The following is a 24,852-nucleotide window of genomic DNA, read 5'->3' on the forward strand; positions in this document are numbered from 1 at the left end:
TTTTATAGGCAAGATTTTATTTAAATAGTCCATTAGTGGTAGTGGAGTGTATGAGTATGGATGTCTCAGTGGTATGTGTGTATAAAGGGGCTGTCCTGTACTGATCCAATACTACACAAGCAGAAGAGCTAAAATGTTCAAATGTAACTGCTTGTGCTTATTGTAATGACATTCCACACTGTAATATTGGATAAGAAGTCATGACAAGTCAGGAACATGTAATGTGTGATGCAATATGATCCACTTCTGCCTTTGGCTGTCTGGGAAGATTTGAGCTCATAGCACAGGCTGAAGACAGACAATGTCTCTCTGTACGTACGTACGTGTGTGTGTAGAAAAATGACGATGATTTTTAAAAACAAGGCAATTTGATTTATATTGTAATGAATAAAGATGTCACAAAGAAATGCATCATGCAAGCAATTGAGCATGACAAATAACAGACTATTTTTAGCCAGAGGATATTAGTTACAGCCCTTCTCCACTAACATGTCAGTAGGCTTTGACACAAAGCTTACCTCATATCCAGATTGACCAGTGACTAAAGGCATAACGTGATAATGATAGTTATATTATATTGGTCATGAAGTCAACAGGATACCCTAGCTGTCGGATCTATCTTTGGCAAAAGTTGTACTGTCAAAATAAGGATCATATGGAGTTTATCACAAACAAATATTTTACTAATAACACACGCAAGCAGGGTCAGGGGGATTTTCCAGTTTGGCGGAAACTAAACAAAAGCTATTTAAGAATAATAAAAACTGAAACGAATTCACATCTCTGTGTCACGCTTGTCTGACTTTGTCTCTGAATGGCCCAAAGCAGCTATGTTTACAAGCTTACATATTAGGGACTCAGCACAGTCAGACATGGTTGCACATTTTACAGACATAATCTCAAGTGAGCATATGCAGTTCAGAAGAAAAAACTTGACAAGCTCCTACGCAATTATTTAGCATTAGTCTGGAGGAAATAAACATAATTCCCAGAAGATACAATCAAGATTCAAACTGCAATAATTCAGTTTTCCAACCCTTTGTGAAGCAGATGAGTCACATACATTTGCTGTTTATTGACAATAATTATTGTATATACATCAATATATTGTGCATTATATTAATAATGTATAAGATTTGCATCTGTGATGTTTTTTTTTTGTTGTTGTTCACTACTGCAAATTTTATTGGCTACAGTCAAGAAGGTGAAAATTTGTGATTTTTACAAATAAGGAAAAAAAAAATGACTTCATGATGACACAAATGTAGATGGTTGACGGTTGTGAAGTTATTAAAATGTGTCAGTACTTTGCGTCAAATATCAGGCAAGATTGTTTGCACAAATATGCTTAGATGGTTGGTTGGAGGTGGCCGATTAGACAGCCTGACTCAGCTTTCCATGAGATTGCAAGCCCAGTTTACACACTTAAGTTACAAAGAAAACCACCTCATGATGTTGTCAGATAGTCAGTCACTTTTCAACAGAGGAAAAGGGGCACATACATTAGCACAGACCTCCTAAAAACTGTTCTCGTATTTGTCTTTACTAAAAACATATATTTTTCATTTGTCCATTTGTAAGCTCACATTTTAGTATTACATGAAAATAAAAGCTTTGGTTTCTTTTGCAGCTGTCAACAGAATGGACTTTTGAGTTATAGGTAGTACCATTCAAAATGACAATTTTCAGTATATATTTTAAAGCTAATAACAATCTTGATTCTGACTGATACCTGGGACTCCCACCTCTCAACAAGGAGTTCACAGTGGCCAATGACATCGTAGGCTATTTTACTGAAGTTTTTCTTACTTACTTACTAAGTATACCCTTCAATATCTGAGGGACAGGTGATGGAGTTCTGATATTGCTACTAATAAGAAATAAACTGCATTCTTCCTAGAGAATCAGGTAGCCAAATTCTACTTGATATTTTGAAATTATTGCATTTTTATTTTTTATTTAGATTTCATTAGAGTTCACTGGAATTGTTGGTCAGAACTCTTGCCTACACAAAGAAAGTCTTGTGCCGTTATTTTTGAATATCTTAAGTTTGTTATTTAACCAGGACAGAGACATCAGTTTCCCTCCCTCTCTGAGAAAAAGTGAGTTCTGAAAGTAAAGTGTCTTCTAAAATGGGCAACTGCTCTCCAGCCTGAGGAACTCATTGTGGTACCAAGTGGCTCTACCTGGCTTTCTTCTGTGGTACAAGATGGGGTAATACCTTGTATGAAAGAAGCAAAACAAATTCCAAAGAAAGGCCTCCAAGACATTTTCGTTCACCTAATTTTGGTAAAACTCAGCTATATTTTAGCAAAAGTACTTTATGCATGCCTTCCACTCAACATTACACCAAGTTATTTCAATTTTTACACAAGTAAAAAATTCCTGTACTTCTTTCACAATTCACTGGAGAGATACAGTGACTATGAACACCGATATGAGAGATTATTGCTTGCTATACACTATTCCCCCCTCACAATGTCATGAGCGTACAATTACCATATATGTGTATTCACTGGACTCAAATTATTTGCTTTATCTATTTACTTATTTATTTATTTATTTATTTTGAAACGGGTGAGGTGTCATGAACATATTACATCGCTATTAGTCACAGTGTTCCCTCTTTTACTCACACAAGGGCAATGTAGCAATCTCCAGTGTCACACAACACAAGACTCAGTGTGCCCACACTTCTCAGTGTGTCTTATCCAGCTCCAGCATTGTTCTAGCAGACCTCATTACCTGACATAGGTGTGTTGAGACCGCAAAGAAAACCTACATTAGAAAGTGGCAACAAGTGTTCAGCGGCTGCATTTAAAAAAGAGACCAGGGAGTAACTAATTCTAGTGTCAGTCCACAGACACTGCAACACAGATATAGAGGTCCCTTTTTAGCATCGCAAGAATGAATTTTGTGTAACATATACGAGTTAAATGTGGATCCAAGAGTTGAAAATCGTGACGCAATTGAAACTACCATGTCTCATCATGCTTACAGGTATTTCAATGTCACATAAGACATTTGAATAAAGACGTATTTATTGTGTTCAAGTTGTGTTCATTCAATATGCAGTGCTTATTTCTGAAACAAGCATAGATTACACAGATTAATTTAAGAAAGGTTAAAGCAGGAGAGAGGAATTGTGTTTACAGGCAAATAACTGGAGAAAATATCACATATAATTGGACCCATTTAATGAAATACTTACAAACCTGTCTTGTAAATCACACAGACCAATCTCTTGCCGAAGTTACATGCACACTGAACTCAGACACCCCTGCCATAAATTGTCAGGAAGCCAAGATATGAGGTTTTTGTGCCACCATAAATCATATTCTAAGTTGAAGCAATGACGAAACAAATCACACAAACACCTCCAACTCCATCATAACAACTAATGTGATCAGGCCACCCTCTGTTCAAACTTGAGACAAACTTGTACGTAACGGTTATGTAAAGGGAAAGAAGAGCCTTGTTCAAAAATCGCAGACATTAGCAAGTGCTGAAATATCTTCCACATGCAGATCCATTTAATGGTTGCATTGATAGAATGTCCAAATTCAATACCAAGGCAGAAACATTTACTCTTTAAAAATGATCACAAAACAGACTGTATTTAGTCTTAGTCTGTCACCAGTGGGAATTCTCCCATTTGAGCTTATCTTTGCCTTAAAAACGATATATCCAGCTCTTATTTTTTTAGTAGATCTCTGTGTTGTCCCTTTGTAGGTTTCTCTTGACTTTTCCCAAAAGTCTCTGTGATATTCATCAAAAGACACAAACGCCACAAAAACACAGGCCTATGCTTAACTCCATCTATTACATGAAACAGATTGGCAGGGGGGTATTTCCAACATCAGAGAAATGTATGACATCAACAAAAGCATAAGAAAACAAATAAAAATCAAAATAAAGGCCAGAATTAAGGAAATGACAGCCACCTGTCTTTGTGGTGCATGCAGCTCTCTACAGTTCATTGGCAGGTGTCACAGACATCTTTTTAAACATTACCATGAGACTGACTTATTAGTGTACCCAGTACCACTGACTTAAGAAGCTAAAGGAGTAGCTACATGTACCAATTTTAATTCAAATAAAAACAAAAATCAACCAACAATACAAAACAAAATCTTCATAATATCCCAGAGTGTTGAGGTCTGTTTGAATACTTGCTCATGCACATTTTCCGTAACCTTCCTACAATGTGTCATCATACTTAATTTCACCACTTGGGAACCAGATAACAGCAGGAAAACAAGGTCAACTCCAAGGGCATAAACATGATTTCGTGTGAATATCTGTGTGTGATGTGTGTGTTTAGCTCAGAAGCTCCAGGTATGTGACCGGCACCTTGCCTTTCTGATTCCCCCTCTCTCCAATAAGCCAGTCTGGGTCCATACCTGGCACTGTATACACTGTGATAAGCTGTAGGAGACAAAAAAAAAATAAAAAATAAAAAATAAAAAAAAACACCGTCAGGACTTCCAATTTATTTCAAAGTTGGCCAAAAAAAAACATTTTTAAACATCTTAATTTAGCACCTTGATACACAAGCCTGTGATCCAGGTTGTTATCCTTTTAAAGGATTAGTTTGGTGAAAAAATATAAACAAGTTTTCACTTACCACAAATGTAGAAAATCAAATGTGTGACATTTACATTACTTGTTAGGTATATTACCCTCATAACTTCAGTGCAAACGTAAAGTAGCAAGTGTCAGACACCAAACATTTCTGTAATTTTTTTTTTCCGAATGATTCCTTTAATTCAACTGATGGTCACCTGACAGATGGCAAGTTGGGAAATCTGCTGTTACTGTGTGGCTCTGATACTGAATGAGGATATTTATATTACAGTTTTGGTCATGTTCATTTTATATATAGTAAGAGCCAAAAAAGGATCAAATACATAAATCCAGCATACATAGACAGTCTTGGTTAATAAAATATATAAATATCTCATTTGATTTACTCATAAATGTCTCAACTTTAAACCACAAACATTCATAATCATATCTTCTTATGTCTGGCTTTAGTACTTCCAGATTAAATCAGACAGACTACCAAATGCTGTATAAACTATGAGTAAACTCCTTGTTTGAGCCAATGTCTCCCCAGAGTAAGAACAGAGGATGAGTCAGATTGTTGGTTTACACTAACATCTCCAACATCCCCTTAAATTTCAGCCATGTACAGCTTTATTACTTTCAGATTAAATCAGACAGACTTCCAAATGCTGTATAAACTATGAGTAACTCCTTTGTTGTGAACCAATGTCTCCCCAGAGTAAGAACAGATGATAAATGAGATTGTTGGTTTAGACTAACATCTCCGACATCCCCTTAAATTTCAGTTTTCTATGAATTCCCAATAGCAGGACTTTTCATCTACTGTGTGTAACCCCACCACCAAAAAAAAAAAAAAAAAGAAAAAAGAAAAAAAAAAGTAGCTAGGTAAATAAATAAATAATAAAATGCTTAGCCACAAGTGGAGTCCAAGGGGACCAAGCACCGTTACAACCCTCTAACACAAAGCTCACTGTTGCCTCTAACCTCTAATAATTTAGAACAGGCATTTGATATAATTCCATTTACAAATTCAAAGAATATATGCATTAAATGATGACCTTTACTGCCTCATTATTACAGTGAGCAATGACATGATTTATTACTTTTTTGCTAGAGAGAAACATGCCTGGGTATTTAACCAGAGACATTTGTCCTTCCAGAGAATTACACTACATTACAACGAATACCGTTTATAGTAGTAAAGACGACTTTCGTTTAACTGTACTTTAAGGACATGCTTTTGTAAGGTATCTGAAGCTGGGAATCATTCCACCGACGTAATCTGTAGCAACTAATTGAGATTTTACTCTCGACAGTTCAGTTCCAGCGTTGTTTCCCACCGAATCAGTTCTAGCATGGAAATCATTCAAAGTTAATCATCAAGTTAATCATCATACGCGAATATTTTAGTGTAAATTTCCAGTTAAAGCATGAAAGTCAAAACATATGTCTTTTATTTTGAATAGATCTGCTGAATTTGTTCAAAAGCAAAGTACTATGACAGAATTTTGTTGATCAGAAGTCATACTGTGCAGATTTGGCCAATGTGTTGCATTCATACAGTGTCAAAGTCATGATTTTTTGATAATTGTTTCATTTCAGACTGTGAAGATTATTTGCAGACCAATTCTGATACGATGGCATGAAGATGCAATCAATCAATCAAAAATAATCATCAAATCTTACTAGCACATTGACCTATCCGCTCTACCAGGTAACCATGAAAACCAAATCACCAGAAATTAATGGTCAGAGCTTTACAAAATTATTAAGAAGTCAAGAATGAGCAAAAAACAAATTGAGCCTGTGACTTATGGTTCAAAAATGATGGCGCAAAATGTTTAATGTTGCACTGCACCAACCCTTCAGGCTGACTGGGCTGAACTCTTGACTATGTGGTTTGCATAAGTTTAGACCAACTGACCAAGTACCATTCTTGATCCCTTATAGGTTGGTGTGCACGATTAGTTTTAGATGGAGAATCAGAAAAAGTAGAAGTACAAGCAGAGAAGGAAGAGGAAGGAAGACGTAGCAGCAGATTCAGCTTTATCTGAACTCTAACTAACAAATCCCCTAAAAAAAGAAAAAATACACAGCTGAGGTTCTTTCAGCCCTCTCTACACATTCCAACAGTGAAATGAACTGTGGGCATGCTGTTGCTTGCTTCATGCAGTATTTGAGTGGCATGTTCACCACAGCTGCAAATGTGACTTTCATTCTTTCACTCTCTGGTGAACATAATATCTTTGCACTGCTGTCCATTATCCACAGGTTTTGGTATTTGGTAAAAGCTGAGCATGTCCTGACAAATTAATGCCTCCCACCATTGCTGTGTCTAATTTTCTGAGTACATAGATTTCAGGTCATCAAGCCCCACTGACAAGCATGAAATCAAAAAAGAAAAGAACCTAAAATCAAAGAAAACTCCACATGTCCTTGAGCAGTTGGGGGAAAAAGAGGTCATAATCTGATTAAAATACATCGCGAAATACATTTAGTTTGCTGCAGTAAGACGTACGCACGCACACACAGTTAGCCCACCTCATCGGCTAGCAGCGAAAGTTCGCTCACATCTGCCGCTTCGTAATCGTACAGGACCTTGGCCTTGCGCGTGCCCGTGGCAGGGGGTTTCACCTCCCCGATCTTCAGGGTGACGACAGGGTCCAGTGGGCCGGGAGAGGCCGAGGTACGGCCGGGTGGCGAGGTCCCGGGCGGAGCGGCGGTCGACAGTGGGGAAGGGCCCGGCGCGATCACCGACATAGAGGGGTTTCCAACAAAGGCATTGGGGAACCTAGCCGATAGGACACAGAAATCAGGTCAGTGCATGTCATCCATTAAGTTTAGAAGAAACTAATACTGAATGCAGCCATAACGGCGGCAAAAAGACAGGACTATAAATTCCTACTGCATGCAAAATACCACACATTCATTTCATGAATGCAGCTTGAGTTATATAAATATAATTAGATATTACATTTGAAGCTTCCTCTATAGGTATGCAAGAGGAAGGAAGTTACTCACGTATCATCATTTGCACTGAAGGCCAGGGGAACAGGAAGTGAAGGGAAGTGGTTTCATTTGTAGCACAGGAAAAATATGCCGCTGTTAAATTCGGTGCACACATTCCCAGAGCACTGGCCAAGTTCCAGATATTGCTCAGCAGTTTTGTCCCGTTAAAATAAAAAATTGCCACCTCCAAACCCCCTCTAAATAAATAAATGAAACAAACTAAATAATATTCCTAAAAATCCAGAATGCAAAGAAAAAAAAAATGTCATTGTAAGATGAATGGTATTCAGAAGGAATTATGGGCAATTCCCACTGGCACCCATTCATGAACTGAAAACCTTCAGCCAAAGATGTGCATGCTAACCAATGGCACTCCCATGCTAACCAAAAGCTGGTGTGTTTGAATTATTATTTGAATTATTTATTAACCAGATGAGGTCATGAACCACCTGGGCTCCCAGTCAGTATAGCCGTCACACCATTGCCTATGTAATGGTGCATCCAGACCTCCAGTTTGTTAAATTCATTTTTACTGCTCTGCTATCTATCTACTGCTCTTCTATCAATAACTATAATGAGCTTTACAGTACAGTTCTTAAACTGTCTATGGGCATCATTCAGACGACACCTTTTGACCTACATGGTCTGCACAGAATGCACCGTAAGTTTTTCATAAATCTTTATTTTCATAAATACTCAAAAAAAATGGTCCCAACCCATATCCTAACTCAACCATTCAGTGGCACGGCTGTGAGCGGTAAAAGAGACGGGTGTCATTTTTCCGCACAGACCGCCACGCCCTGCCTCTCGTAGGGAGGTGTAGCGGGGAGCGGACAGCTCTCACCTGCTGAGCTCCTTCTGCAAATCCTGCATATGCACGGCGCACTGAGCAAAGTAGGCTGCCTGGGCCTTCACAAACTCATGCAGACAACGCAAATGATTCACCTGCCCAGAGAGAGAGAGAGAGAGAGAGAGAGAGAGAGAGAGAGAGAGAGAGAGAGAGAGAGAGAGAGAGAGAGAGAGAGAGAAAGAAAAAAGAGAGAGGGATGGGGATTTGGATGGAGAAATAAAAGGTCATGCAGGTACAGTAACTAACATGGAGAAGAGACACCTTATAGAATAATGTGGCTTCAAGAACAAAAACCCCACAATCTACATAAAAACAGACTGTGTTGCTTCTTTAACCACAAAAAAAAAATTCCAAGAAAGTTGGATTTTATGCAAGTCCAATGCACACAAAAATCAAACCTGCACAAAACAACCAGTTATAATGGAAAGTCCCAAAGCAGGTGAGATACAGTAAGTCAATATTGACAAGACGTCACTACGTAAAAGACAACGTGGCCATTCTGTTATTGTTTCCATTGTGTTTTTTTAATATTGAAATGCAAGGGAGAAATGTTTGCAGCTTACATGGGTACTGTTGATGCCTTCCAGGAGGAGTCGGGTCACTTCGGACTGTCGGTCAAAATCTGTCTGAGCCACACGCAGCTCTTGTTCGGCCTGATGCGCACACACACGCACACGCACGCACAAACAAATGCATCCACCTTTCATATTTGATATATAAATTTCCTCTTTAATATAAACAAAATGATAATATCATCCTGTGTGGTCTTCTATATGCTCTATTACACTTGAAGGGGAAAAAGAAAAATCCAGTAATGTAAATTTCACCCGAGTGAATTCTACATCCTCTCTCGTTTCAAGCATACTCACTTTTTCCACCTCTTCGCTCCACAGCTGATTACACGCGGCAGAACAGACAAGAGAGGAGATGTTAGCTATTTGGTGGCACAGCGGTACGGGCACATTAGGAGATGAGGCCGTCAGTAGGGGTTCATGACTGGAAAGCTACATTTTCGGAAGCTCGGCGGCACGGGGACGCTGTGAAGTGGCATCCGCATCCGTTCATCTGGGGCGACTTGCTCCCCCTTTCACTCCTTTGTGGGTTTTATTCGACGTTTGGAGGGACAATGAATTTGCTTAGAGGGTCACCTTTTCCGAAGCTATCTGGTCTAAAGCCCAACAGTGGTTACGCATGCGATGTTGGAGCTCTACACGCCTGTGTAGCTGTGGAGCTAGGAGAAATGCCCACCGCTTGCAGACAGGTCAATCCAACATTCTGTGTGCTGATACAATGGCTTTGAAGTCAAGGCCCAAAGACAATACGCAAAATGAAACTGCTTCAAAAGCTATGAAAATATAATATCTCTCTCTCTCATCTACAAAAAAAGGCTACTGCAATAGTACTTTATTTCACCAAACTGCAGCAACAGTATGCTTGTTTAGCAATTGTCATTCGCAAAAATAGTCATATTGGCCAAATAGTTGCTGCATAGAGATCCTCTAACCCTAGATTTGGTTTCAGTGCAATTTAAATACTCAGCACTCAGAAAACAACACACACATATATTATTATTAATAATAAATGTAACTTTGTTTTTATTAGACACTGAAGCATTAGTGTGTCAGTTTGAGGTGCTTGTTTTAATATCTCCCGTGATTCTCTGCAGTTAGGGTCTCATCACTGTGCTTACAGCATTCAAATACCTCCCACTCTGACCACACTACTGAACAGAGCACAGTTATGTGGACTGAGAGAATGAGAAAAGCGTAGTCTGTCACCGAGTGGTGTGCACATTCTCTCTCTCTCTTACTTTGTATCTGAAGTAAAAAAAGGAAGTTGTTGCCCATTTTTGTATGACCATGTACAAAAGCAAAAAACATGCACGCACAAACTTAGACACCCACCCACACCCTTCTCATGTCTGCATCATAGTTTCCCAAATCTCAACAAGAGCCAGACAGCCAACAACAATGTTGACTCCAAATGAATACATCTTGCATAACTGGTGTTAAAATATTTTTTTGAGCAGGAAACCATGGCTAAGGCATGCTGGCACATTTCATAATCATTTGGGAATTATTGGCTTATGGAAAGCTGTCAAAGGTTGTTTTTTTTTTTTTATTATTTATTCTCTGGAGTTTCAGTGTACATTTAGGTGCCTGTATTACCAGGACACCATCTCTAACGATTCTCTGTGATCCCATCACTTTCCTTCCAATATGTGGAGTAAACCTCCCAAATGACCAGGCCACTGAACACGCTACAGACAGAAGGCTGGAGAGTCAGAGGAGTCTCTCACTGCATGCCACATTAAAGAAATGACACACACACACACACACACACACACACACACACACACACACACACACACACACACACACACACACACACACACACACACACACACACACACACACACACACGCTTGTTTTAATACCCTTTGACTCATGGAACAGACATACGTCTTATACATACTATATAAATATATATGTAATAATAATTTTTAAAACCTATTCTTAAACCTAACCATAAACTTAAAGAAAATGTATTGCCCTTTCTCTTTTATAGAATGAAACATCTAGCTTTTGGGAAAAGACCATTTTGCTGGTTCTTTCAAGGTAAATTACCCATTTTTCTTTTGTACATAATCAGAATATTTTGGTACAGGAGTTTACAAAAGCAAATACACCCAAATGGACAAACCCATGAATTCTTGGTTCTTTCCCTCTCCTTTCAATGCTCCAAACTTTTTCTCTCCTATTTGCAATAATGATTCACCTTGAAAATTTGCGATGCTATCAAGAAAAAATACTTCAGCTTAATGTCAAATGGTAATATAAATATGCCCTGGCACCTATAAACATAGGTTTTCCTGTCTCCGGGCAAATGCTCTTTCATTCCCTGCATAAATTAGCATGGGAGCAAAAGTGTGTTTTGAGCAGGAAAACCATGGGCAAGGTATACGGGGGTTTGAGACTATAAAAGTGAGTGTGGGAGGGTGAACGAACAGTTGAAAGAGGGAGAGAGAGCATGAAAAACAGAAAGAAAGATCATATTCTCTGCAGCTTTCTTACCGCAGATGCACTGGCAGAGAGAACATAATTGCGGGGCCTAGTCTCCTGAAAATCAGGTGTTGCCTGAAGAGGAAGGGGGAGACAGAATTTTACACAGAATCATGCATCCATATGCACTGCCTCAGAACACAGCACAAAACAAAAGGGAACTCAGACTGAAGCAAGCAAGCAACAAACTGAACAATCCGTAAATCATTCTCAAAAAGCTGGCAGCAGCAGGAGGTAAAAGGGATATGAAATTGTTAACGTCCCGCTCCATGTTTGGCAAGGCAGGCTAAAATCTGTTGGAAGTCGGCATGGCGCTTGCATGTGTATGTACTTTTTGGATGCGCTGTATTCACGGCACTTCACTTTTTCCACATTTTTTCATGTTACAGCCTTATTCCAAAATTGATTTTCCCTCAAAATTCTACACACAACACCCCATAATGACAAAGTGAAAAATCCAGTTGATTGGACATGATTTGGAAAGGCACACACCTATCTATATAAGATCCCATAGTTGACAGTACATGTCAGAGCACAAACCAAGCCATAAAGTCCAAGGAATTGTCTGTAGATCTCCAAGACAGGAGTGTATTGAGGCACCGATCGGGGGAAGGGTACAGAAAAATTTCTGCAGCATTGAAGGTCCCAATGAGCACAGTGGCCTCCATCATTGGTAAATGGAAGAAGTTTGGAACTACCAGGACTCCTCCTAGAGCTGGCCGCCTGGCCAAACTGAGCGATCGGGGTAGAAGCGCCTTAGTCAGGGAGGCAACCAAGAACCCAAGGGTCACTCTGACAGAGCTTCAGCATTGCTCTGTGGAGAGAAGAGAACCTTCCAGAAGGACACCCATTTCTACAGCACTCCACCAATCAGGCCTGTATGGTAGAGTGGCCAGATGGAAGCCACTCCTCAGTAAAAGGCACAAGACAGCATGCTTGGAGTTTGCCAAAAGGCACCTGAAGAAGTCTCAGACCATGAGAACAAAATTCTCTGATCTGATGAAACAAAGATTGAACTCTTCGACCTGAATGCCAAGGGTCATGTCTGGAGGAAACCTGACCAATACCATCCCTACAGTGAAGCATGATGGTGGCAGTATCATGCTGTGGGGTTGTTTTTCAGCAGCAGGAACTGGGAGACTAGTCAGGGTGGAGGGAAAAGATGAATGCAGCAATATACAGAGACATCCTTGAAGAAAGCCTGCTCCAGAGTACTCTGGACCTCAGGTTCATCTTCCAACAGGACAACGACCCTAAACACACAGCTAAGATAACAAAGCAGTGGCTTTGGTTCAACTCTGTGAATGTTCTTGAGTGGCCCAGCCAGAGCCCAAACTTGAACCTGATTGAACATCTCTGGAGAGATCTGAAAATGGCTCTGCCCCGACGCTCCCCATCCAACCTGATGGAGCTTGAGAGGTTCTGCAAAGAAGAATGGGAGAAACTGCCCAAAAATAGGTGTGCCAAGCTTTTAGCATCATACTCGAAAAGACTTGAGGCTGTAATTGTTGCCAAAGGTGCTTCAACAAAGTATTGAGCAAAGGCCGTGAATACTTATGTACATGTGATTTTTTGAGTTTTTTATTTTTAATAAATTAGCGAAAATTCCAAACAAACCTTTTTCACTTTGTCATTATGGGGTATTGTGTGTAGAATTTGGAGGGGAAAAAAATGAATTTAATCCATTTTGGAATAAGGCCGTAACAGAACAAAACATGGGAAAAGTGAAGTGCTGTAAATACTTTCCAGAGGCACTGTAAGGGCATGTGCAAGACATCACAGTCAGGTAGACATTTGCTCAGTGAGGCGGCTCCCAAGTTTTTAATTTTCCCACTTGTGGCCCTGTCATACATCGGTTTTGTCATCTCCTGACCAGTACAGTGTAGGGAACGACTTCATCCAACACATTTTCATCATTACAGGGCCACGTGTATTTACCTATGGCACCCGAAAGCTCGAACAGGAGCTCCGTTATATTTACGGCATTTAGCAGACGCTCTTATTCAGAGCGACTTACAAAAGTGCTTTGTCATTTACTCATAGAATATATCCAAGTACAGTATAGTAGGTTAGAATCAAACACACCAGTGAACTAGAATACTGTAGAATACAGGGATGAATGCTGATACCTAGAAGTGCAAACTACATAAGGTCCATCTTAAACAATGATAAGAGCTATAAACAATAAGTGCTAGAGTTTGTTAAACAACATAAACAATACCCTACAATAACTACCAATTTAGTCAGTCAATATGGGAGCAGTGTCAGTTGTCCTTTAAATATCCCGCAAATAGAAGGGTCTTCAGTCTGCGTTTGAAGACTGCAAGGGACTCTGCTGTCTGGACAGCAAGTGAGAGTGATGCGTGCAGCTACAGCGAGCCAATGAAGGGAGCGCAGAAGTGGAGTAACACGTGTAAACTTCAGAAGATTGAAGACCAGTCGTGCTGCTGCATTCTGGACAAGTTGTAGAGGTTTGATCTGTCACCTGTTTAACTGGATTAGGGAAGGACCTACAGCCACATGCTAACATTCCTTTAGTTTGCAGTGCCACCTCTCCAAAAGAGTGCTATGTTTTATTCAAGCATTTTTAAGAGAAAAAGGACCTAAGCACTCCACTGAGTAATGACCCTTGATCACAACACCGCAGAAGGAGTCATGCAATGGAAGGGACACAGAATTTTTAGACCATATTGAGTAGGGAGTTCAACGTGAAGGAGGTATAAGCAAAAGACAAGTACTAACTGACTGTTTGGTTGTATGATGGTTGGTTGGTAGCTGGGATGATTATGCTCATGGGTGTGTCTGTATACACCACATTCCTGTGCAGTTGCACAAGGCAGTTCTCATGTTGGAGCGCAAGGTGCTATCTGGGTACACTGTGAGGTGGACACTTTGACCACATCATGGTCTCCAAAGTCTGACAGGCTCAAACATAGTAGAGTGTAGATATGGCACTCTCAAATTATTGGAAAGAACCAAAGTGAAATTTTGAAAATGTAGTCAAGACATCTCTCTACATCCCACTCTTTGCTGGATCCAAAAATCATGGTTTACAAGGTTTCTAGTGAAAAAGGACAACTGAGATTAGAAAATAGGGAAATGCAAGCCCATCTGTGTTTGACTACAGTATACAGTTTGGTGAATGCATTCAGCATCAAGTGTGAAAAAGTAAAAGGAAGATGTGTGGGCCATCTTGACGACCTGTTTGACAATGTTCAGTCTAGTAGTTCTTCTTGCTTGGTATATACAACACAGGATTGGTTGGGAAAGAGAGAAAAGTCAATACAAAGGTTAAAACAAGGGAAACGACAAAAAAAACAGGAAGTGGGATGATTAGCCTCTATTGACACAGAAACACACAGACATGCTGGCACTTATCTCCCTCACACTGAGCAAATTAAACCAAAAAGACGTTAGTGCGTATAGAGGAAAGAAAATAAAAGACTGAGTACATCACATCACACACACACACACACACGTGTGTGTGAATAAACAACAAGCTGGGTCATTGATTTCTCAGTGTGTTCATGTTCTCATGTTTACTATTTAATCTCTAGATAAGAGATTTAATATTTCCCCCAAAAAATGTTTGGGGGGCGGCGGAGCTCCCCAGAGTTCTAATGCCAAAAGGGTTAAGCTACTCTATTAAGAGACGCATCACATCCCAAAATCTAGAAGACATTCTAAATAAGAAGCCACCTAAAGCTCTTTGCTGAGTCCTAGATGGTCAACTTCCTTTATTATAAAAAAAGAGCGTCTCGCTCACAAGCAGTCGTATGCCTAACCACACCCTGCCCAGTGGGGTGCAGCCACCAGGCCAGCAAAAGGGCAGCTCACTGCTGCAACGTCAGCCCATCACAAAGCACGTGGTGATTAAACATCATGTTGCGTAATTGGAAGGCAACGTTGGGGTTGGCATGAGGAGGCGGACCCAGAAGCAGAGGGTCAAACCAAGACGGTGAAGGAAGCGCGTGAGACACTCACCGCGGCCTTGGCCTCAGCTAGCTTGGCTTTCTTCAGCCGTGCCTTGCAAGCGTCCAGGTCCAGGCGATAGTTCTCCAGCAGACGTCGCTCTTTCTGAAAAAAAACAAAACAGAGAAGCGACTTGTTCGGGCACGTTAGCAGTGAGGAAATAAATATTGTGAAAAAGATAAATAAATACTGGCCACATCTGCTTTCAGAAATGTGCAACTTTAACAAGAATTACTTGATAGAGCATATGAAATGAATAACATTTAAAACTCACGCTCAGTGTGAAATAAGGTTTAACTTTCAGAAAATGAGGCAACCTAAAATTCCATGGCAACTCACTGAGATGATTCTCCAGTCACCCTCCAGAAAGTTCCGGAGTGGGTTAAGGAAGCCAACAGCTGAGGCATGTATGAATTCTCTCTCCACCGCGCCTATCCTCTTCTGATACTCTCCTACTGTGATCAAAGTGCTGCCTATAAGACAAACACACACACAACCATACAACCACACACAAAAAGGTAATAATTAAAACATTAGGTATCGGTGTTATAAGAATTGTGTCTTGCCAATTACTTCATATTTGGGATTACATATTTAAATGTATTGAAACACTAGCTCATCAAGTGCTGTCTCATTCTGCTGACATCATTAAAACCCAAGTGATTACTGTACTTCTGACTGTCCTCATCCCACAGAAGCACTGCACTGCACAGATTGATGACTTCCCTACCTCAATGCACCTTATTCAGTTCATAGGCTGGTGGTCAAACCTTTAGTGAGCTCCGTCTTTAGTGTCTCAGGGGCAGAGCAAACCCAGGTCTTTAACTGACCTCTACACCAAGGGTGTAGTCCATTCTTGAATGGAGTGAAGTTAATCAATGAAGTTATGAATGAAGCTATATTTATATACCACCTTTCAAGGAACCCAAGATCGCTTTACAATTACCACACAGCTTGTAGATCCAGTCACACGCACCAGTGAGAAGCAGCAGCCAATTGAGCATTGCGTTCTGCCAAGTGGAACCCTCAGTGCCGTAGGGGACTGAATCGGGTGTAGGGAGGGGAGAGAGGATAACACCCAAGACAGCACCATCCACCACTGGGTACTGCGACATCATTCCTCACACGCACCCACAATTTGTTAGGATAGCCAAATCAACCTAACCTCCACATTTTTGGACTGTGGGAGGAAACCATAGACCCCAGAGGAAACCTGTGCAGACACAGGGAGAACATAGAAATTCCAGCCAGATATTGACTCAAATCAGAGACCTTAACACCAAGAGGCAACTGTGCCAACCACCAAGCCACTGTGCTGCCCAAAGGAAAGGGATATTCCCCATACACTGCAAGGAATATTGAGGTACTTTGCTCTATGAACAAATTCCATGAGAGGTCACGTTTGTGAAAGTGGAATACAACAATAGAGCGATATGTCCTTTTGTAAATATCAGAGTCTTCAACAAAGAGCCTAAGGGAAAATCAACCCAATTTGCCTCTTCATAAACTTTCCTAAGAGGAAATTCCTGAAGTGATTGAGATCTTACCTCAGGTCATACTAACAAATGGATTTTTCACTTTTCCCATTTTGTTAACTGAATAATGGAAGTAATTCGATATTTCCTGCAGCACAGGAGTGTGCAATGCTTATATTGTAGTGCCAAATGACCAGCACCTATTCCAAGTGTGGACCCGAACTAGGAATTTCCTGTATTTGTTCCTTTTGACTTGGAACAAATCCTAATGTGCATACATAATATTAAAACCATTTTCTTTTGAACAAACTTCACACCATCATCTAGGAATAATGAGTCACCTGGGAATAATGAATAATCTAGGAATAATGTTGGTCATATTTTCTTCTAGAAGAAAAAGGTCAAAAGCTCAGCTGCTGCTTCCCAAAGAATCTTGGGGAAATTCTGGGGGAAATCACCTGAATAGACAAAACAATACTGTGGCTCCATAGCAATGCACAAAGTCAGAACCAGGAGGAAGATCTAGGGATAGAGTAAAAGGTTAAGTTATTCAATTGTTTAAGTATACTTCCTAATGGAAAATCGGGTGCGCCAACTAGTGGTCACCCCTGAACAGCATCTTATTGTCACCAGGTTTTCTTTTACTGTGTTATACATTGATATCCCTGTTATGGCAGGTTTTGATAGCCGTTTTTACAACAGAACAGTGCCCCTGTTTACTAAAATCTTCCAGGTCAGGCTGTGATGCTTACCATAAGGCGTGCTTGGTCCGAACTCCTTGGCGGCGTCCTGCATGTATTGTCCCAGCACCTCCGCGTTGGTGATCCTGAGTGGTATCTTTTTTTCAAGTTTCTCATACAGGAACTCCTCAATGCGAGCACCTGAGTGAAGGCTCATATTAGGGGGGAATAGCTAGCATTAAAGTGGCCAAAAGACCACACATTCTTGCGCTCTCTAACAAACACACTATTGGAAATTGAGTCCATGAGCTGGACCAACCACCATCCTTTAGCTAGGTTGGTCAAAAAGTCTATTCCATGAAGTTTTATAAAGAAACTAAAAGGATGGTATACATTTTTATACCAATTGGAACTTGGGGAATGCCAGAACTTCTTAGTAGACTATAAAACAACTATTCACAAAAAAAAACACACAGACCACAATGGCTTATAAAGACAGAAAAATCAATGCATCTCACAAAGAACCACACACACACACACAGAGTGGAAAGCAAGGCATAACAGCACTGTCCTGAAACCCGTTCAGGATTCTCTCGATAGAACACTTCTCTATCGAGAGAGCGTTTCTCTGCTCATGAACTGCAGACACTGTGGGCAACAGTCGCTGGCCGGGATCAATACTGTGCAGATAGCGACACCTAGAGGTCATGAAAGGAAAACACACGAAAGGGCCAACTCGGCGTGACAGCAGTGCAAGCGCATGAAAGTGACTACAGACTGCACAGAATCGCTGTGGAGAGGTGCTCAACCTGACGTCTAGCCAGAGTGTGTTTAAAATGTAGGACTGCGGAGCCGTGGGTGTTTTTTCAAAAATATAATAAAATATTGATGGGATCGCCACAGCTCTATTTTTCGAGTAAAAAAAATAATAAAAAAAATAATAATAAAAAAACCCCAACTTTTGACACTGGGAAGATGATGGATGCTGAACCTGAAAGAATTGGCCAACGGTTTGCTCATCTCTCCTGAACCTTTTGATCAGTACCTCTTATATTAATGACGCAGTCCAGAAGGCAGATGGAGCAGAGCGGGTGAGCCATATCTGATAACTATGGTTGTCTTTCGACAAGCCATATTACAGTTCCTTTTGTTTTTATTTCTTTTTCCCCCATTCGTTTCTTAACTAAACTTTCTTATACAGAAACGGCAAGAAAAGCCAGGGCCATCTCTCAGAAAGGAAGAGTCTGATGGAGCGAAAGGCTTAAAGCACAGGGCACTGCAAACGTAGTCAAACTCACCAGTGTGGTCAACTGGAGCATGGGGGATGGGGTCAGAAATGTCACAGGTTAGAGGTCCTGTCGTTTACCACCAGAGAACAATCATCTTATCACCTGACACCGCTGTAGCGTGCACCTGGTGCAGCCGAGACCTCCAGATGAGTGAGTTCTCTGTGGGTCTGGTGGTCTCTACTTTGTTTGGATCCATAACTGTGGTGACTGTAGCAGTCCAGCCAACCATTAGAAGGAACCTCAGTGTCCACCCATTTATTCTTATATCAGCATGGAAGAACTATGGGCCGCTACGCACTGACCAAGAGATGGAATCCATAAATTTGCACTTAGAGTGCCTAAGCTTCAAAACTACAGAGCGTTTCAAAGCTTCTTCTCTCTATCTAGAGAATTTGTTTACCTCCGACATTGAAAATGAAACAAAACAAGGTAAATTTGTGTTTGGAAATAATTCACCTTATAAGGGGGGGGGGGACGACACACACGCACATTTATTTTTCAAAGTGGCAGCCTGAAACAAACGAAGGGTGAGAGACCTGAAAGCAGAGGCTGTTATGCTTAACCACAACAGACAATCCTTTTAAAATGGCTGCCAGGGATTGCATTTCTCTGGCTGACATAACAGCGCTCGGCAGGGAGCTGCACTCAGTCGCTTATGACTCAGCTCTACGTGCATCGCATTACGCTGCAGTAGTGGGTTAATGTTCCTCATCAGTGGCGATAGAACTGGACAGCAAAATGGAGACATTTTTTCCAATTCCATAGCCCATATGTGGTAATATAATACACAGTAACACTGACATAAAAAGATCAGACTCGATATTGAAGACACAAACATTCCGCTAAAGCAAACATGGATGTGACACTTCAGGTGTGTGTTGAAATATAGCCAGGTTGTATTTTGTGGAGCAGAGACATTCACAGGTTGCAGTGGTTCTATTGAGCCTACTGTGAACAGGAGCTATTCTCTGGGTCACATTAGCCCTCGATTCAGCAGTCCATAAGGAGCTGGCCTTATTGGGCCTTACTGGGGTTTGGTTGCAGGAGAATCTCAGTCTGCCTGAAGATCTTTTCTGTCCAGTTCTTGGTGCAGTCTCCTCTAGCAAGGAGGTTCTCCAGGTGTGCGTCTAGCTCGGTCTTCTCTGCCTGGCCGAGCTTCTCCTCCGTGTACTGCTCAGAGGGAGAAACAGAGAGGATCAGCTTCTTGCAAATCGGCAAACATGGGGTTACGATGACGTCACGTTCTGGCAACCTCAGAAAACAGACAAACACCTGCTGGGGAGGCGAAACCTTTTGCAAGCAAATTCCCAGGTAACCATTGGGACGTTCTGCTGCCTTCTAGTACAAAGCAAAATGCAACCATTAGCAATCTTGCTTCAGTTGACAAACATCACAAGATTTTTTTTGTGGAGCCCATCTCTCATCAGTCTGTAACGTGCGACAATACATACAGAGGGAAAAAGCATCCACACACACCCACAGGTTCTGAGACTACTGTGTTCTTCATGAAATGCATACAAGTGTAATTACTGCATTCACCAACTGACACATTAGTATCTTTCTCCAAATGCGAACTGACAAGATTAAGGAGGCAGAGAAAAGAGAGAATTGAAACAGCAAAGGAGTACATTCTCAAAAGAGAATGCATGACCAATGAGTGTTTAAAGGGAACTACTGATTACATAAACTGGCTTCTGTGATCGTGGACATATTGGACTTATGGGTGAATTTCATAAACATACCAAAGCTGTCAAGCAGATATGTGGACACAAGGTTGTGATGATGCAACATTCGGACCCACTGTAGACAATGTTAAGGGAAAACAAAATCCTACATGCCTTTTTTCTTTTTAAAACTTCAACTGACCTAAAATTATTCAACAAAAATCAACCTCATCATTTCTCTTACCCACATGGCATTGACACTATTTTCCATTTAAGTGTGTGTCACGAAGCCCTTTGCCCCTACTACCAGTATTCACAAGCTACACTACAACTCCCAGAATCCAGAGCACAGCCAAAGAGCACTATAATCCAATCATCACACGCTCTCACGTTCCACATCACCGGACTACTGATTACACCTGTATTCGATTACACCTGTCCATTTAAGCCTGCCTGGTTTTTCCTATCTCTGTGAAGTATTGCCACTACTCCTAGTTAATACCGAGTGTTTATTCCTACTGAAAGCTGATTGGATCAGCCCTGTTTCTGGTCCGTGATTTTTGTCTCTGCCTTTAGGATTGGTCTGCAAATGACTTAGAAATCCTCTTAGCCAATCAGCTTTATTGGGAGATCTTCAAGAGTCCACCCACCTGCCTTCCATCTGTTCAGTGAGACTGAGAGATATGCTCAACGAAAGTAATAACTTCAAGTATTTCCTTAAATGATCCTCAGATCACATGTTCCGTTTTAGTTTCTGATAACACAGCATCTGTTTGCTGGTATCTCCTAGACGTCACACATAAAAGAGCTATGAGGAATTTAGTCTAAACTCAGCTACTATGACTTATATGCACTCGCATATGTGTAGTGTCTGTTTGTTTAATCGGTATATTTAAACGCCGAACTCTATTCAATCAGTCTGAGAAGAGAGAGGGAATTAAGAGTTGGCCAATGATGTTTTGGGTTGTAAGGCTTAAATCAGGCCTCAGTGAATTCATAAGTTCTATTATAAAACCTGCAATTAGTATACTTTCCCTGTGTAACCAAGAAACTCTAAAGTTCTTTAACATTGGACACTAAGAAAGAAGGCAGCAGTTCATCTTACTGTTGCATCTCTCACGATGAACAAAAAGAAACAGCATTGCTCTCCAACCAATATAGTCACTAATTTGGACTATATTGTCCAAGTCTAATAACATTGTACCGGTATTGTTCAGTTCAAATAAATTACAATAACTAACTGGCTGATGTAAGCACAACATTAAAAAGCATCCGTGAGTCTGTGAGCCTGTGAGCCTGTGAGCTGGGAATTTTCAGGAGTCGGGTGAAAAGAACATTTAAAATCAAGCCAAAGGATTTAGTGGCTCATCCTCTCTGACAGCATGTGATCAGTTCGTGAGCATCCAAACTGCTCCCCATGGAAGGGGTGATATAAGCACGAATCCTCCATGGTGACTGCCAGCACACTGATCTAGAGCCAGTTTTCGACTGCCGTGCCTTGGACTCGCCTTTTCCAAGAGTCCTGCATAACTTGGCTCGGATCAGTAGCCGTCCTTGCCTCTGACTACGTGACCGTGGCCCTGCCTAATACTAAGTAGTATAGATTTCCTCTGATACCTGAACAGGGGGACATTAATAAATCATGGGTCCCTGGGCATGGAGCAACGCAAGGCCCCCCCCTCCACACACAACCCACCTTTTCTTTCCTGATCACCCCTGCTCCCCTGCACAACACATGCATCTGATGCAAAAAACTAATTTAAAAAGTATGTATGAAAAGGTGCATATATTGCCTTCTGCATGCTCTGTGAGACTACGCAAATTCTCCTAACGGATGTGGAAGCAGGTAATCTTAATTTAAGGCTTTTCTCACTTGCTTTTCTCCTCGCAGACCCATCCACCGAATCATCAAAGTCCAGCTCTTTAACAAGCTCTGAGTCAGTGGCCATCGGTGAGAGCGTGCAGAGTCATCTTTGACCTTCTTAGCTCCGAGTTTGTTTTTAATCTGAGCCATTAGGGAAGAGCAATGCTCAGGATTAATCATTTGAAATGAATCAATTTCTTGACTAAGATACCGTCCATATCAGAAGGGTAGGCAGAATACTGGTCCTTTTGATAGCATTGCTGTTTGATTATGAATCAGACGTTAATAATGCACTAAAGATATTATTCCGTTGTTTATAGGCTTAAGGTCATTGGTCCAGACAGCTAAAATGTCAATTATTACATTAAATGTCACCACAGTTATTATCATCTTACAGCAACAGAGAAATCTGTGCCTTCTGTCAAGTGCAGCATCCAGCAGTTAACTCCACCTGTGGTCGTAAAGCTGACTGGGAAATGTTGGGTAAAACTGATCCATTAGATCTACTTGCCTGAGCACTAGCATTATAAACTGCTTCAGCTTTCAGGTGAAAAAGACAGCCAGTAGGCACTGTTCCCAGGTACGCTGATTCTCTTGCTTCCCTTTATAAGTTTTCTTTTCATTAGCCCAATTAGTGTGGACATACGGTTATCCATGATTTGCTTTTCAAATTACTGACAGTCCGAATGCATCATTGCTTCTGAATTTACTTCAAATTCTGTGACTGCAAATTAATTGGCTCTTTGTTTTAATGTGTTACTGTAACGTAATTTATTATTAGGTGTTGTGTGATAAATCTAGCACAGTGAGCAATCTGTACAAATGACCAGTTTAAATCAATGCTAGTCAAGGGCCCCTTGGTGACCAGGGCCCCTGCGCTCATGCCCAGTAGGGCAAACACCTGCTTATGTAATGGAAAAAGCAGGTCATTGGAGTTTAAAGGCAAGAAATTGAAACTTGCTTTGGGACTCCACTAATGTGTGTGTGTGTGTGTTTCTGCAGACCCCTGTCCCTAGGCCTTGGATGCTTATTCTGAGAGCCACAATTAAACAATGCTGTTTTGTGGTGGACTCCTCACCATTTTCATCCGGCACATGTTTCTGTTAACACTGCAAGGCCAGTATGAATGAAGCCTCCCTCTTGACCCATTACTCACTGAAAAGAGCATTTAAAGGCCTGTATCAAACGAGATGACTCCCTAAAGTCTGGTTGTTACTTGCACAAAATGAGTGTGTGCATGTGCACATACCCCACACAAACACCACCACACCAGCAAACCAGCGGTAAGTACATCTTTCAAAGTTAAGGTTACAAGCACCGCAAGCAATGCCTTTTAAATAAAGGCGAGATTAAGAAGCTGAAACCCTATTGCATATTGCGCTGTATACACAATTGATTTTCTCAGGGATTTTTCGTTATGTCGCACAGCCCACAACAATGAACACGAAGGATTTAATCTAAGAAGCGGGAGCGCCAAGGTTTAAAAATACTTTCCAGTCGAATTAGCAGAATACTTTACTTGGAAAATAAACCACGCATTGGAAATAGTAATTGACAGCAGAAAAGGAGAGCCTATTCGGAGCAGGCTACAGGCGTCCGATTACATTCGAGGGTCAGGTGTGCTCGCAGGATTCAGCATCGTCGCGGTGATGGTGCGCGTTATTGTACGCAATAATGTTTTCATATATTTGAGCAGCGGAGGACGAGGACAGCACACACTGTTCCTCTCCTGGCGACGGTCACAGGTACATGCCCAAGTTCTAGTCTCACGGACAGCCATAAATAATGGATGCAGGTTTAGCTTGTTATCGGCTTACAGTGATGGGAAAGCACAGAAAACCCAGACATCGAGAAACTCCCAGAGCCGTGTGTTTGAACAGTTTGCAACCGGTAACGAACGTTTTTTGTTGTTGTTTTTGTTTTGTTTTGTTTACTTTACCAGGAACAATCAATAAACTACGAGAATGAAAGCACATATTTGTCTATTCCTACTGCACCACAATTCACAATTATGTTATTTCGATCATCCAGTTGAGCTGAAATAGACACAGCTCGGCCCAAAAAGGTTGCAAATATAAAAAGCAGTGTTATATACCTGAACGGCACGCGTGAAAAAGACGCCAGCGTCCGACGCTAGTTTCTTGACATTGAAATCCATCGCGTCAGCCTCTGCGTTTGTAGCGTTTCAGATACATCAGCTAGTTTATATGCTTGCAGTGGGACCCGCTCAAACGCACGAATGAATATAGTGGACTAGAGAGCGCTTCCTCTTCTCTAATCCGCCTTCCATCCATTAGCTCGGACATCCTCCACACGGCCTAGTTAAAGTGACCGTCCACATGCGGGCAGGAACGTAAATAGGGGAGATTACTAAAAATCGCTAAAATGATACGCACAGACCTAGCTGTAGAATTCTGT

The 24,852-nt window shown here is 41.1% G+C and overlaps 1 protein-coding gene across 8 annotated transcripts; it reads right to left on the bottom strand.

Annotated features, from left to right (window-relative positions):
* Positions 1-1,027: 1,027 nt before the first annotated feature.
* sh3glb2b (SH3-domain GRB2-like endophilin B2b) lies at positions 1,028-24,748 on the bottom strand. 8 transcript variants are annotated; one of them, XM_027010276.3, is made up of 12 exons: positions 24,530-24,746; positions 19,935-20,076; positions 17,690-17,818; positions 15,802-15,935; positions 15,475-15,567; positions 11,503-11,565; positions 9,298-9,321; positions 8,992-9,081; positions 8,423-8,523; positions 7,591-7,605; positions 7,111-7,360; positions 1,028-4,428 (listed from the first exon to the last, which is right to left on the bottom strand). In XM_027010276.3, the coding sequence occupies exons 1-12, from the start codon at positions 24,590-24,592 to the stop codon at positions 4,321-4,323; spliced, it is 1,212 nt and encodes a 403-aa protein (XP_026866077.1). In that variant the 5' UTR covers positions 24,593-24,746; the 3' UTR covers positions 1,028-4,320. The 8 variants fall into 8 exon arrangements, with proteins under 8 accessions (XP_026866077.1, XP_081576413.1, XP_035383204.1 ...); XM_081720289.1 differs by lacking the exon at positions 1,028-4,428 and adding an exon at positions 4,438-5,919 and having other exon boundaries at positions 24,530-24,748; XM_081720287.1 differs by lacking the exon at positions 9,298-9,321 and having other exon boundaries at positions 24,530-24,747.
* Positions 24,749-24,852: the final 104 nt, after the last annotated feature.

This window comes from Electrophorus electricus, chromosome 8, assembly GCF_041902795.1.
Source record: "Electrophorus electricus isolate QZ-2024a chromosome 8, ASM4190279v1, whole genome shotgun sequence".
NCBI classification, from domain to species: domain Eukaryota; kingdom Metazoa; phylum Chordata; class Actinopteri; order Gymnotiformes; family Gymnotidae; genus Electrophorus; species Electrophorus electricus.